Genomic DNA, 17,031 nt, shown 5'->3' with positions numbered 1-17,031 from the left:
AAAACAGTTAGGCTACAATAAGAAGAACATTGTTGTGCATAGCCGAACAATATGTATAAAACGCTTGGACTAACGGAGCGCTGATCCTGGTTGAGAAAGGAGCCCGGATATGTTGCGAGTGATGTTTGTTTCTCTCCACAGGAGTCCGTATCTAAAAATAGACGCCCTCATGCATATTCATGACCATCTCCACGCGCGAGCCCGAAGTCATGAATATGCATGAGAGCGTCTATTTTTAGATATGGACTCCAGTGGTTTCTCATTGGCCAATCTTGAAAGAATGTTGAACAGTTCATTCGTACTTTACAAAATTTAGTTGTATATGAATATATGTTGATGTCTTTTATGTAGTATTTCTAAACTGAAGCGATGGAATTACACGTCAATGTATATGGTTACAGGCTGCATAGGCTCTGCGATTATGTACAAGGCGTAGAGACGGAGCACAGCCGATAACAGACAACAACCCAAACGACGTATTTAAGGTACACTGCGAGTGGTGCTCTATTTGTCTGCCATGTTCACCCTCATATAGCTGGAAGATTGCTGAGTGCGGCGTAAAACAACAAACCAACAAACTAATTGCGTAGGTCGATGCTGATGATATCAATCACAGGATTGTCTGGTCCAGACTTTATTCTATTTTTACAGACCGTCACATACCCGGGATATTACTGAGTGCGGCGTAAAATAATAATATGATAAATTGTGTCATTGTGCTCTGACGGTATGAATAGGTGCGCATAATATCAATCACCGGATTTTCTGGTCCAGATTGGACAGTTTACAGTTGGAATTTTACTGATTGTGACGTTTAACAACAAACTAACACCCTAACATTTGTGTATAATAATACACACGCATCTCAGCGATCAACCATCCGATGTCTGTTTTTCTATAAATAATGTTAATTCGGTGGTGTATGAGCGACGACCTGTCTGTCCGTCCGCTCGTCAAAGTCAAAATCCGTGAAATATATTTCAACAAAAATTGGCAGATATATAAAACAGATCCTGAAGTGGTACCTTTTTGCTATTTGCGGATTTTTGGCATTTTTATTTTTCTCGACTTCGATGGAAAAAAATTGGAGGTTAGGGTTCGTTTCCGGAGCACAGCTTGAAACTGTGAAAGCCTTTTCATCCCAACCTGGTACATGAATTACCCAGGGGCCGAAGTGGTTCCTTTTGTTCTTTCGGACTGTGACAAATTATGATTTTTCCCTATTTCCATGGAAACTAGTTAGACTTATCTGAAATAGAGTTAGGTCTCGTTTCCAGAGCAGAACTAGATACCTATTTCACATTTTTCATCCAAACATGGTGCCTTTTGTTCTTTTGGATTTATATATATATAAAATATGTTTCCATGGCAACAAATTTGACACTGACTCTATTCATAGTGGTATGTTTGTCCGGACCGCTTCTCTTAAATCATGATCTATTCTTTCATGACACTTTGCACACACAAGGATACGGTTGAGAAATGGTGCCATTTGCTACTTGGGGGTGTTGAGAATTTATATTTTTTCCGTTTTCATGACAACACGTTTGCCTTAGACTCTTGTCATAGTGGTGTGTTTGTCCGGACCATGTCTCCAAAACTAATAGGTACTCTTTCTTGAAACAGCCCGTGAAGATTCGGGGTAGAATAGGTCTTCAGCAACCCACCCTTTCTGTTATCATAAGCTAATTGTCTTGAATCTGATCACTATCAAATGGGGATCATGCCAGACCGATGCAAATCGGGGTCAGATTAGGTCTTCAGCAACCAATGGTCGCCATATGGCTGAAATAATGCCTTTACGACGTTACATTTTAACTCACTCACCCAGCAACCAATGCTTGTCGTAAGAGGTGACTAACGGGATCGGATGGTCAGGCTCGGTTGATGTATGTCATCGATCCCAATTACGTGGATCGATGGCCATGATGTCAATGACTGGATTGTCTGGTCCAGACTCGATTATTTACAGACCACCGTCATATAGCTGGAATATTGCTGAGTGCGGCGTTAAACAAACAAACCATGGCAACAAGCTTGATTTTGACTCTGGTCATAGTAGTATGTATCTGACAGAAATACAATGTTCCGAACTACAATTCCATGGTATTGTTTTAATAGCTTATGGGGCGGTCGGGTAGCCTAGTGGTTAAAGCGTTCGCTCGTCACGCCGAAGACCCGGGTTCGATTCCCGACATGGGTACAATATGTGAAGCCCATTTCTGGTGTCCCCCGCCGTGATATTGCTGGAATATTGCTAAAAGCGGCGTAAAACCATACTCACTCACTCACTAATAGCTTAATACAAAGTAACTACAGACAGATTAGTTCGAAATTCTCTCATCAAGATAGAGTTATAGTAACAGTCAGATGAATTGTTCTTTCGAATTTTCATTTTTATTTATTTTTTAATTATTTTTTTATTATTATTATTTTTTTATTATTTTTTTATATTTTATTTATTTATTTATTTTTTTTTTGGGGGGGGGGATTTGTCATCTTATGATGATTATTGTTCATTTGTTCTTTTATTTTGTTGGGGTCGTGTGGGTGGCGGATGGGAGGGGTGTGCTCTGGGTGGAGATGTAATATTCTTTTCAACTGCAGCTGCAAAACCAGATATGTAGCCTAGTGGTTAAAGCGTTCGCTCGTCACGCCGAAGACCCGGGTTCGATTCCCGACATGGGTACAATGTGTGAAGCCCATTTCTGGTGTCCCCCGCCGTGATATTGCTGGAATATTGCTAAAAGCGGCGTAAAACCATACTCACTCACTCATTTAATTAAAAGTGAACATTAAATAAAGAACATCTTGCAACAATGTATCTATTGTGATTGACCAGCCTGAAGCACACTTTTGTTCAAATGTGTTTTGGCTTTAGGCGAAGCGTTTTGTTTGAGCGAACGGGAAAAATGTATTGTTGCTTCAAGGCGTGTTTGTTTTTTGTGTTTTTGTTTGCTTGTTTGTTGTTGTTGTTTTGTTGTTGTTGTTTTGTTTTTTTGGGTGGTGGGTGGTGGGGCAGTCGAATTTGCAAAAGAATTAATTAGCTTATTAGGTATTTAGCAGCGCACGATGTCACGCCGCCATTGTACTTTATGAATACCTACATCTCACGTGACAAGCGCTACCTCGCGTTAACCCTCCTTCGTGTCAACACACAAGAAGCGGAAAACAGGTCTGTGACCTTAAGTCATTGGTGCGTGACGCAACACAATTGAAACGTGTATCTATAAAAGCCACAGGCGACCTGTGTCACTCGCAGTACACTTCACTTCACATCGGCTCGTACAGTTGCTGTTTACCCGAATCCAGAACGATGGCGACATTCCTGAACTTCGTACTGGTCATCTGTGTGTCCACATGCGTCCACGGTTTCGACATGAGTGGTCGTATCGACACGGATAAGGTGAGCTCTTGTGTTTCGGCCATAAACGTGTTTTACTTGATTTGTTACCCGATTCGCCGTTTAATGTTACCGGAGTTCTTTTCGCGACTTAACAAGTTGAGGAGACGGTGCTCGAACAAATATTATAATTATCTGGCTTACTTTGCTTCACAACAAATGGTGAGAGGCATTTAGAAGTTGAAGTTCCAAGTAAGGATAGGATTTATAAAACCTCTAACGATGTCACTCTGTTATCAGTACAGGTTCGGGTTTTCTCGGATAAACCCGTAAAGGAGTTATTCCCCAAGAATGCCCGGATAAGCGGTCATTCCTGCTTAAGTATGTCAGGGTAAGCGGCGAGTAAGCGGGCATTCCGTGAAATTCAACGTTTTATTAACTTGATGTAAACACAATTGTGTTTTGATGATTGGTTAAATGTCAGAAGTTTGTTTTAAACATGAAAATTCCATGATTTTTTGTGAATCGAACCTGCAACCCCGTGTTTCGTAACCCATTGTTTTCCCAGGGAACTTCTGGGGCAGGTGATGAGAATTTGTTCGGATAATCATGTCATGAATCCATCTAGTCCAGGCTGTTTTTTCTCTCGCACGCTTTGAGCGAATTCCTATTATACCGCGATACACTATTGTTTCACTATAATGCATGTCGATGTTTTCTTATTTTTCCTGGTATTTCTTGCATTTAGACGGTTCATATAAGTAGGATATAAACGGCCTCCCTCTCGGTCTTGACGGATAATGTAAGCTCGGGGAGGAGGAAATGTACGTGGCATGTCTCATCCTACTGTATACAAAGGACCCGTGAAGATCCGTTAAAATAGGTCTTCAACAACCAATGCTCGTCATAAGGGACGACTAACGGGATCGGGTTGTCAGTCACACTGACTTGGTTGATACACATCGTATCTCAGTTGCACAGACGAAGAGGCGACTAAAGGGATCGGGTGGTCAAGCTCGTTGACTTGGTTGATGCATGTCATCGATCCCGATTGCGTGGATCAATGCTCATGATATAAATCACTGGCTTGTCTGGCCCAGACTAAATTATTTACAGACCGCCGACATATAGCTGGAATATTGCTGAGTGCGGCGTTATACAACAAACTGATGCACAGATCCAAACATGTAAGTGTAAACTGTTTATTAGCACAAACGAAATCGGAATGTACTGAAAGCTGTATATCTTGGGAGGACATTTAAATCCGCTCGCTGACGTTGAACGATGGCGTGGAGTGCGTTGATCGATGCTCATGATATCAGTCACTGGATTGTCTGGCCTAGGATCGATTGTTTACAGACCGCAGTTATATAGCTGGAATATTGCTGAGTGCGACATTAACCAGCAAACGCACACATTTAAATCCAACCCGACGCTTTCATCAACATCTATCTGAGGCCTCTAGAAAACGATACTTTATAAACTCCAGTGTGTTCGTGTTCTTACACATGTACGGTTACGTTTACGACTTCTATGTGTACCTCGTTCACCGCTATAGCAAGATGCGTGTCATAAGAGCTCTGATCCGGGTATTGTAGCGCCGACAGCTTAAGAATTGGACCCTTGAGTTTGGAGTTTGCTAAACACTACCTTACTTGTACATGGATTACAGGCTACAACAAGAAAGTATATTAGCATCTTCCTTAACCTAAAATAACGCACCTTCGGATCCGTCTCGTTGTAATATGACTCAGAATAACAACACTCCTTGCACGCAGCACATGACGTAGACACAACTGGTCAGCATACATATTTTTTGCAACAAGCCCCGTAAGATTTGAAAATGCTTAAAGGTGCGGGATGAAATGCGTTGCACTGTTAGTTTCAAGTACGTATGGTTAGGTTAGACACTGGAAACACTTTGATCAGGCTCAACAAGATCCGGGGTAGAATAGGTCTTCAGCAACCCATGCTTGCCGTAAAAGGTGACTGTCGTAAAAGGCGACTAACGGGATCGGGTGGTCAGGCTCGCTGACTTGGTTGATGCATGTCATCTTTGCCAATTGATTGGATCGATTCCCAAGATGTCAATCACTGGATTGTCTGGTCCAGATTCGATTATTTACAGACCGCCGTCATATAGCTTGAATATATGCTGAGTGCGGCGTTAAAGAACCAACCAACCAAACCAATCCATTCAAAAAAAAGTGTTATTCGGGTTTGCATTGTAAGCATTGTTGAACGAATACACACACAGTTAGGTATCGGGGCCGTAGGGTTGTTTGTCATCGGAGGTTACAGCAGGAGTGGGTTCTCGAGTGCGACAACACGCCTTGACCTTGAAGACAATGCTCACTTGAGCATGACGAGATACACTCGCGGACATATTCTTTTCAAGCAGGGAGTGTTTGTGAGCCTGAGGCGAGCTGATATACAGTAGTACACGTACGGGGTCAGTGACAGTGTCTGCAGTGAAGCCTGACGGAACATTTCTAAATCACCAACCGCCGTGGTGTGGATGGGGTTGTGCTAAATGGAGCATTCACACATTCACTCACTCTAAAATGCTCGTCTACAAAACATGTCGTAACATGTTGATCCACATTTGATATACTGCACATCCACAGTCGGAGAACCAAGTTTTATAATATATAGAGACGTTATCGTATCCCAATTGCGATCGGTGTAATGAAGTCAATCACTAGATTGTCCTGTATAGACTCTATTATTTACAGACCGCCGTCATATAGCTGGAATATTGTCGAGTGCGGCGTTGAACAACAAACAAACCTTCTCAGCGCTGATGAGCTCCTGAGAGAGAGAGAGAGAGAGAGAGAGAGAGAGAGAGAGCCGCTCTTTGATCCTCTCTTCTTATTAGTGTTCAAGAGTTAAAACAAGAATACTGTTCCAAGTCATGTCTGATTCCCTGAAGGATTATTACATCATCTGACAGTTACGTCTTGATCTTGGCTCGTCTCAAATACAAATTCGTTCTGGTTACCTGTCTTGGAGTAGGGATTGACTTGGGGATGGACGCCACTTGAGCAATAGGTTAGGTGAGGTGAAATCGGAATTAATGTCACGTACAAGATTATTGCACTTATATAGCGACGTGTATGTGTACCCGCTTATACTAGGCCGGACTAATGTCGCTTTTATAGTGCTATCCATACCTTGGCATATACTATGCCACAGTTTAACATGGATAGCCCACTGAGACACAATACTGACTCCGAGCCAACCAGACATTGTTTTTATATCCCCTTTTCCGACAGTGAGGCAGGGTATCAACATGTACCATCTTCTAATTTGTAACGTCTGTTTGTATGCCCCGGGCGGGGACGGACCCCCACCCTACCGGGCAGACGCTCTGTTCACTGGACCGCATGGACAAGATGAAAGTCTAGCTCTATGCGACCTATTTCCCCATACAGCATTTTGCTGCGGTAAAAAGTTGACCCATTTCCGTGAAGCGGACGCAGATATTTGAATTTGACATAAAAAGGCAACATTCATGGGTAAAAATCATAAACCTCGTCAATAACTTCTACTTTTATTTCAACTACTAACCCTGTTTGGATTACGGGTCAGAGTAGATCTTCGGTTCTTGTCGTTATTGACAATGAGGACGTGCAACGCTGATCATGCTTGCAACCACTGTGCCAAGCTCAAGATTATTTACAGGGCGCCCTGCGACTTAAAGCAACATTCATTCGCTGTTCTGTCACCACCACAGTACAGCACCATCACTACATCTGTACTACATTTGGGGACACGGGGGCCCAGTCGTCTAAGGCGCAGAATTCGCTGTGCAGAGTTGCGTCCCTTGGGCACGCCAGAAACCTATGATTGTGGGTTCGAAACGCGGTTCGCCCCGATTATGTTTCTAGGTTTTTCAGCACCATACCCGTGTTCGTGGGTTTCACCGAAGTGGTAAACATCTGAGACCTGCATCACTTCGGGCTCTCCTCCCAATTTAAACTGACACGCCGTGATATGACAGGAATACTGTTAAAAGCGGCGTTAAACACAACTTACTGTACTACATTTATAAAATTACTACATCTACTGAAACGAAATCTGAGCTGCTGAAACGCTCAGTACCACATGCCCCTTGATGATGACGACCCTTTGCAAGCACCCTGGCCATGTGCTCGTGTGTTTCCTGTGCTTGTCACCGTGAGGATATTCTTGGTTAGAAAAGTGAGTGAGTTAAAATTTGACATCGCATCGGCAATATTGCAGCCATATCGTGATGAAAACAAGGGAGTTACTATACTCAAAGAAAGAAGTTAAGCACACTCCTATTTCCGAACCATGACAAATATTGGGACCAAGCAATAATAAAATATATAAGGCTTTTCTTAACATTTTTCTTTGTGTATATAATTAAAGACCTGTCGACGAATAGAAGTAAAACAGTAAAGTAAATATCACAGTTTAGATATAAAACAAACCTAAGCAATAATAAAGAATTTTTCAGAAGATTAGTTCCTATAAATTAAAACGAGGCTATAGACTACTAGGAACCAAAGCTGGACCACCTCACTGGGAATCATGGGGACCAACAGTACTTTTGCTTCCTGGGTGATTCTCGGGAAGATTTATGCCTTTACTTTGGTCACCAGTGGTTGTGTGTAATGCTAACGAATATTACAAAATAGAAGCACAATCAATACAATAAAACACTAGTTGATATTATTCACTTCAATATAGATGGACTCACGTGCCACTGTCATGGGGACAATAATTTTACACTACTTTAACGCCTTCAGTGGCACAGCCTTCAATAGTCTCAGTTGTTAATAACATCACACTATTTTAAAACATTTCAAAATTTATCAAATAATTCTATTTCTTTTAAAAATCGAGAATTAAGCGAGTGTTAGAAAAGTGGTTCGTAGCATCTGATCGGCTGGTTTAGCTCGGTGACTTTGTGGGTTGTATGTCATCGAACCCCAATAACGTAATTGGGATCGATGACATGCATCAACCAAGTCAGCGAGCCTGACCACCCGATCCCGTTTGTCGCCTTTTACGACAAGCATTGGTTGCTGAAGACATATTCTACTCCGGAATCTTCACGCGTCCTCTGTCTAGGAGGTTATACTCTGTCTAGGAGGTTATACACTGTCTAGTAGGTTAACATAGCGTGAAAATATTGTGGCCTGTGTGACACGTAATTCCTATCATGATCGAATTAACTATAATCAACCAGTTTTTTAAGCCAACTCATTGCTGAGTATATTTGAATATTCGCGAGAGTGATGACGTCAATCCTGCTGGGATATCGCGCAAGAAGCACAGTAAGTTCCCATGATCCCAAGCGAGGTGGCCTAGCTTTGGTGACTGGTGGCCTATAGCCCGTGTTTCAAAGTGTGAGAATGGTATTGTTATGGCCAAATATGTTTGAGAAAATCTTTAAATATAAGCTTGCATTTATGACTCACTTGTGAAAACATCAGTTTGGTCTCGTCGCTATATGGTTGAAATAATGCCGATGCGATGAATAACTCGCTCACTCTCTCAATTGGGATACTATGACATGCAATCAACCGAGTCATTGAACCTGAACACCCGATTTCAGTCTCCCCCGATTAAATCGGCTATAAATTATGGGTAATACATACCCTGGTGGGGTGGTTAAGGGACAGACCGGGGCATAGGTGGTGGTTTTTTAATAGAAAACATAATATATATAAATTGTCCCCAGAATGCTTAAAAATAAATTATGCGTCAGACTGAAGGCGTTTGACACAAAAATTACATCGCTCCATGGTGTTTTCCATTTTTTTATTTAGGCTCATAGTTTGTATTATTTTTTGGTTATCTGGTTGTTGATCTGCATCTTGTGTTCCTGACGCATTGGGTCGTTACGCTGTACTTCTGGGATCGGGGGCACGGGTGGCCCAGTCGTCTTAGGCGCCGCGATTCGCTGTGCAGAGTTGGAAACTATAATTGCGGGTTCGAATCCCGGTTCGCCCCGATTATGTTTCTAGGTTTGTCAGCATCATACCCGTGCTCGTGGGTTTCACCGAAGTGGTACACGTCTGAGACCTGCATCACTTCGGGCTTTCCTCCCACATTAAGCTGACACGCGGCGATACAACTGGAATACTGTTAAAAGCGGCGTTAAACTCAACTCACTCACTCATTTCTGGGATCAATGGACCAACGGCCCGATCAGTGGTGACTTTCGGGCGGTTGGGTATTGCACAACCGGTCTATGACTAATTGTGGGACGTTTCTTATCAATCATGTAAAATGGGATACAAGAAGTTACCGACCTTCCTCTCCGTTGTCCGCCCGCAATCTCATTAAAATCATACCCTAGCACTCGCTACCAGTACACTTAACAGTCATTTTTCATATTTTAGAGCGGAACTTCGTCAAAAATAGTTTTCATACCGTAGACATGAATGGAAATTGCCAGTTTGAAACCAGACATAAAGGTCGAGAAAGCTGCTTTCCGATTGGCTAATGTCGAATGTCTGCTAGTGATGTCATGGGATCGCGTACGGTCGTTCTGACGTGGTCTGTGATACGTTGTTGTCCTCAGATTTTTGTGAAGCGGACGCGAGGACCAAAAATCTGATTTAATGAGAACAGCAAGTCCGCAATTCTTAGGCTCCTGTCCCAAAAGTGCTGTTCCACAAACTGTCTCATATTTCAAGATAGACACAATTTTTATGGATAACAACTTCTTTAATACTGTGAAAAGCGACGTTTCGGTATAGATCCTTATACCGTTGTCAAGCAAGACTGAATGGGGGACATAGTGCAGAATATATATATTAGGTGGGGGGATTAACAGTAGAGGATTAACAGTAACAACTTGACAACGGTATAAGGATCTATACCGAAACGTCGCTTTTCACAGTATTAAAGAAGTTGTTATCCATAAAAAAAATAAATTAAAAAAAAAATTTTTTTTGGTGTCTATCTTGTCTTCCGTCAACTTCTAAGTAATGCCTATCAAACAATCTGTCTCATATTTCACTCGCTCCCGACTGGCTAAAGTATATTTTTCTTTTCAGAAAATCTTCGTCATGTCGACACCATACTATGGCTTGTACGGAACACATACATTCACCTACGAAATCTCCTTCCCCGAGGTAAGTTTGCATGCTGTCTTTCTGACAACCGACGACTGCAGTGTACTCGGCTGTGAGTGTAGGAAATGGGGCAACTTGTGCCCCCAAAAGCAAGCACACTCCGGCGCTCTGTTGACTTAGCATAACACCACTGCCACAGGCCCGTGAAGATCTGGGGTGGAATAGGTCTTCAGCAACCCATGCTTGCCGTAAAAGGCGACTATGCTTGTCGTAAAAGGCGACTAACGGGATCGGGTGGTCAGGCTCGTTGACTTGGTTGATACATATGTCATCGATCCCAATTGCGTGGATCAATGTTCATGATGTAAATCCCTGGATTGTCTGGTCCAGACTTGATTATTTACAGACCGCCGTCATATAGCTGGAATATTGCTGAGTGCGGCGTAAAACAACAAACCAAACCAAACCAAAACTGCCACAGGCCAATTTGCATTTGACGTGACTGGACTTTTCTCATGTTTGTAAACAAGCGCGCTTATTCTGAAAACAGAACAGACTGGCCTAATGCAAGCCTTTCGGTGCGCTTAACATAGTGTTTTGCGTAATTATATAGATATGCTACTACAACTGCGACAGTGAAGTGCATGACAATATATCTGTCTGTATCAAAGTGACCGTATAGCCAGCTCTACGTTGGGCTTCGATGACGGCACGTAGAGCCGGACAACCAATGTAAACAAAGGATAACTACGCAAATGGAAGTCGATTTTCACGTTTTATGATACTTTCTTAATGAACCGTAACCATTCTTTGGCACGTGTTTATCCAAATGTGTAGACTTGTCAAACATGAAACAGATGAAAAGCATATGCAATATCTTGAATTGACTGTGAAAGATGTGACGAATCGTCACATGGCGCTGGCCTGTGGCAGAGGTACTATGCTGGCTGCCGACCGCAATGAACTCTGGGTAGGAGAGTGCCCCAGCCCTAAACACGATGTCTGATGCACATATTTTGCGAGTTAGCGTTTCAACTGTGTTTATAAACTCAGCTTTTTTGATACAATATATATTCTAAGAGTACTCGTATACAACAACGCTTAGAAAATGCAGTTCCAACATGTTGATGTAAACAGATATAAATTGCCCATGTTCCGCACCCGGTCTACTGATTAACGTAGATAACCGAAAACTCTATCGTAAACGTAAGATGAGTCACAGCACTTATGCGAACGGCCGCTTTTTTCACATAAGATTACTTCCCATTTCTTAACTGACAAGCCATGTATTACTGTCCTTTGTACGCTAGGATGTTTACATCACGTGACGGTCATGTGGTCACATGTCGTTCCTGCTTAAAATGGGTACTGATTCCGGGTTAGAATTGGCCTTCAGCAACCCATGTTTGTCGTTTAATGGGATCGGGTGGTCAGTCTTGCAGACTTGGTTGATGCATGTCATTGATCCCAATTGCTTGGATCGATGCTCATGGTATTAATCACTGGATTGTCTGGTCCAGACTCGATTATTCACAAACCGCCGCCATCTAGCTGGAATATTGCTGAGTGTGGCGTTAAACAAACAAACAAACAAACAAACAAACCCAGCAGCTACAGTGGTGAAGCTTCCAAAATAGGCCTAGCATGGACATCCTGGGTGATATATGATCCTCACACCGCTGGTCTTGATGTAATATGAGATGATAGAGGCGCCCTTGTCCCCTTACAGTCAATACATCTTCCAGAAGGTTCTATGCAGTGCTGGACCAGTCTAGCTGTTCCAGAAGATTCTAGATTAATTACACTTGACTCCGAAAAACATCTAAATACAGTAGTATGTACATACAGCATCTCAGCAGAATGTAATACAATTACAACATTTTATCAATACGTTACACTTCCACATAACGATGTACACTATTGTGACGTTTCAGATGTACGGACCAGTGAATCTGATGGCATTCCCCATGAAGGAAATGAGCATGACAATGAATTCCAATAAAGTAAGTTTGATTGTTATAGTGAGTGAGCTGGTCGAGTGCCTAGGTTTAACGCCGTATTTCACCTACATCATGGCGTGATATCTTAATTGAAGGAGGAGTGCCCGCAGTGATGCATGATGGCGGTCTCCATGAAACCGTTACCGGTTTTCGTTTCAGAAGCGAAATCTTGTTTCAAGTAGCTTTCGATGCAATGCAGTATCAATGGCCAGGTGACATATGAGTTATGACCTGCATAGGCGAAGCTTATGGGCTGGCATCATTATCCCGGGGTGGGGGCGGATTCTGGGTCAGTGTAATATGTTTTAAGACCCTTCCGCAGAGACTGTCAAAGAGATTGGTGACCCTCCCCTGATTCACTCTGACCCCTCCCCCCATAATAATTGACCGGTCCCTAATTGCCGCATCTTCTCTTATGCTGTTTTTCTCTGGTTTTCCCGCAGAGCTGCGCCGCCGGTAACTTCCACTGGCACCGCACCCTCCACTCAACCGAGCCGAGCTGTCAACACAACGGCGACGACATTTATGGCCGTATGATTAAATGCAACGGTCGCTTCGATCTTACTGACTACAGCGGCGAAGAATTTTACTTTGCCATCTCCAACTGTAACGGCGGGGTAAGTCCTGTTTTCCTTCTATGATCTCTAACACCGCCGTATTGTTTGTTAGTTTGTTGTTTTACGACGTGCTCGGCAATATTCCAGCCAAATGACGGCGGTCTGTAAATAATCGAGTCTGGACCAGACAATCCAGTGATTGCCACCACGAACATCGATCCACGCAATTAGGATCGATGACATGCATCAATCAAGTCAGCGAGTCTGACCACCCGATTCCGTTAGTCGCCTCTTACGACAAGCATAGTTGCCTTTTACGGCAAGAATTGGTTGCTGAAGACCTATTCTACCCCGGAATCTTCACGGGTCTATTTCGTTAAGACGTGCAAGAAAGCAACTGTAAAAGGATAGCACTAACACTCCATAAATTATCACCAACAAACTGGAAGTGTTTTTTTAAGGGTGAGATTATTTGTGTAAAGTGTAATACACAATATACTATCGTTGACAATGATGTTTTACGTTCCAGGGCATCAAGGCGACTCACTACTTCCTGATGGACGGAATGGAGGTCCGAGCTGTAACATCCTCCCCTGCCTCCGTCTCCAGCCCCAACTACATGCTGGCTTTCATTGCTGCCGTAACAGCTCTCCTCCGAAAGTAGATTACGAGCATTCGTAGGATAGCGGACGAAGCATGCTGTTTTTTTAAATGCCCCCAAGACTCCCTGTTTTTAATTTGCTTTGTGTAAGGCATACCCTTACAACTAAACACATCAATTCATTTAAAATGTATATCAATCCGCTTTTTACCTTGTACAGTTTGATATTTTATATGAAAGTACTTTTTAATAAAATACTTAGTTTCACTAAGTCGCTGTTTGAAGTATGTAACAGTTCTTTTGTTCATGGCGATCTGCTCGGGGGCAACGTGTGTAACGTTCCTCTTTGGGTATTGTCTTACCTTTCACGTGAACGTCGAATTACTTTTCTATTATTTTCAAAGTACTCGGGTAACATGGTCGGTGCATGTCTTGTTTACCGCTCCAGTTGCCGGACTGTTGTCATGCCAACCGCCATTTGTAACGCGAATTTATGAATTTGATGTAAGACGAAATTTTCTATATATTTTCCGAATGAGTGAGTTAAAATTTAATTGGCATTATTTCAGCCATATTTCGACGAGACCAATTTCATTTATTTACAATTGAGACATTTGTACAAAGGTTATATATAAAAACAATTCATGTAACATACTTGAGGATATTGTTACACCCCCCACACCCGGACGGTGTAACTTTCGATAGGTATTTATTACCTGAAAGAATTCAAAAAGGAGAATTAGATCTCGGACAACTTCTGTTTATTCGAAACAGTAATGGTGTCACATGTGAGATGACGTCCTATTACCCATACGACTATCAATAGATAATGAAGATACAGAAGCGTCTGTTGAATCTTTTCAGATATTATTAAAATTGATTTGATGAATTCTGATTTGAAAGACACCAAAGATTTTATATGGGGTCCTCCAAAAGTTGCAAAAATATTGTATTTACTTATATGCCCTTTGGAGCGTCTAACACACTCCCCTACAAAATAAAATGTCGATCGGCCTTTTTGACACAATACGACGGTTGGTTCTTTCAGACCAAAAGCTAATACAAAATTCTACATTATAACAAAAGGTTGTCATAAAACGTCATTCACACACTCTTAAAGCTAGTTGACACAGGATCTTAAGCCTCCCTAATATACTACTAAGTGTTGAATACAAATGCTATAATGCATACACAAGTGCATTCTGTTTCTGAACGACAAGGGTGATCAGTCCTTTAAAACAAAATGCGTCTTTACAATACTCTCACAATTGTTTATTGAACAATAGATACACATATTCACTCTGTAATGTCGCATTAGCCAAATCACATACAGGTCTCAAAGAGCACCTTCCACCTCTCACTGCTACATGTACATTCAGTATAGAGAATAGTGTCAAAATTTCGCTTTAACAAAATCATGGCATTCATACCATGAATGCAGCATTTAACAATATATACAATATACAGATAACTTTCAGTGTACAATAACATACACTCTCAACACACTCTGATTGATATCATGAGCATCGATCCACGCAATTGGGATCGATGACATGTATTAACCAAGTCAGCGAGCCTGACCACCCCATCCCGTTAGTCGCCTATTACGACAAGCATAGTCACCTTTTACGGCAAGCATGGACTGCTGAAGACCAATTCTACCCCGGAATCTTCTACTGTGTCTGAGTGGTGTATTCATGTCAAACTGCGGCATGGTATCTCAGCACACACACACACACACACACACACACACGTCGCTATGTAAGTGCATTAATCTTGTACGCGACGTTAAACCCCATTTAGACCCGGGGTAGAATAGATCTTCAGCAACCCATGCTTGCCGAATGGGGCGACTATGCTTGTCGTAATAGGCGACAAATGGGATCGGGTGGCCAGGCTCGCTGGCACATCAAGCAATTTTGTCTGGAAATATAACTGTGATCATATAATATTTAATGACACAACCCGGCATTTATGGATGACACTCCCGAGACTCCCACTGAGGATGTTTCGAAAACCAACTTACATATTTTCAATAAAGAATACTTAATTTGAGTTAAGAGTGTCCAGAAGAATTTTTTTCTGATATTGTGTAGGCCTGTCGCATGTTTAATCGTAGTATATTTGTTTGGTTGTAACTTACAGCTAAAATTGGGTCCAATTGAATCGATAGTGTAAGTTCTGATGGGTAACCGTTCAAGTAGCAAATGCATCGAAAGTCCCGAAAGTCCTCACAAGCCCTGTGAAGATTCTCGGGTAGAATAGGTCTTCAGCAACCCATGCTTGCCGTAAAAGGCGACTATGCTTGTCATAAAAGGCGTCTAACGGGTTCGGGTGGTCAGGCTAGCCGACTTGGTTGTAGCATGTCATCGTATCCCAACTGCGTGGATCAATGCTAATGATGTCAAATACTGGATTGTCTGGTCCAAATTCTTTATTAACAGACCGCCGTCATACAGCTGGAATCGTGCTGATTGCGGCGTTAAACAACGAAAAAATCGAGAACTGTCTAAATCCCCTTACGAGTACGTAAGCGTAGTAGGGCCACGATGAACATGTTTATTGTCTAAGTATCTGCTTCGTAGGACTTATTATCTCCTACGTAGGACTAAGAATGGACTAGAATAACTATCTCCTACATACGACTTGGTATGGACCAGAACAACTATATCCCACGTAGGACTTAGTATCTCCTACGCAGGACTTACTATCTCTTACATAGGACTTATTATGGCCTAGAATCACTATCTACTACGTAGAGGATACTAAGTCCTACGTAGGAGATAATAAGTCCTACGTAGGACATAATAATTCCTACGTAGGAGATACTTAGACATACTTACTACCCCTCCGTATACGAGTTTATATAATAACGACTGTTATTGTGATGTACCTTGGTTGTATAAAAGCCTATAACTATAAGCTAGAATATTGCAGAGTGCGGAGTTGAACAACAAACAAACAAACAAACAAACACTCGCTCGCCCACTTTCGCAGATGCACACATCGCCTCCCATGGACAAGTAACGGAATACGCATACGCATGCTGCGGAAGGTGTTCATTTCTCTTTATGTTCAGTTTAATGATGCTGTAATTGATTTTCCATGCCGTGTTCACAGACTTTGCATTTAAACGCAAGCTTTGTTTAGTACCCTCTGTACACAATAGGTTGCATTAGAGTGATATGAAATGTTACTAATTCAGTGTTCTATAGTTAACAAGATTCGGTGAGCTGACAAGGAGTTTCTGCTGAGCAATTCACATGGATCTTGCGATTTTGTATTCATGACAGCTCGTAAAGGGGTCGTGGCTTATGTCTATTAATTGAGAACTGTCAGGCTAATGGACATATTTCCGTCTGACTGTGTACCTTATTAGTCTTATTAGTCTTGTGGGGGGCACGGGTGGCCCAGTCGTCCAAGGCGCCGCGATTCGCTGTGCAGAGTTGCGTCCCTTGGGTACGCCAGAAACCTA

The 17,031-nt window shown here is 42.2% G+C and overlaps 1 protein-coding gene across 1 annotated transcript; it reads left to right on the top strand.

The window, feature by feature from the left end:
• Window positions 1-3,272: 3,272 nt before the first annotated feature.
• On the top strand, window positions 3,273-13,761 carry LOC139457872 (uncharacterized). Its single transcript, XM_071239221.1, has 5 exons — window positions 3,273-3,406; window positions 10,381-10,458; window positions 12,333-12,401; window positions 12,842-13,015; window positions 13,485-13,761. The coding sequence occupies exons 1-5, from the start codon at window positions 3,317-3,319 to the stop codon at window positions 13,617-13,619; spliced, it is 546 nt and encodes a 181-aa protein (XP_071095322.1). The 5' UTR covers window positions 3,273-3,316; the 3' UTR covers window positions 13,620-13,761.
• Window positions 13,762-17,031: the final 3,270 nt, after the last annotated feature.

The sequence above is a fragment of the Haliotis cracherodii genome, unplaced genomic scaffold (genome assembly GCF_022045235.1).
Source record: "Haliotis cracherodii isolate W230 unplaced genomic scaffold, xgHalCrac1.p SCAF_12, whole genome shotgun sequence".
Taxonomy (NCBI): Eukaryota; Metazoa; Mollusca; class Gastropoda; order Lepetellida; family Haliotidae; genus Haliotis; species Haliotis cracherodii.
This window is presented reverse-complemented; position numbering and strand designations above follow the sequence as displayed.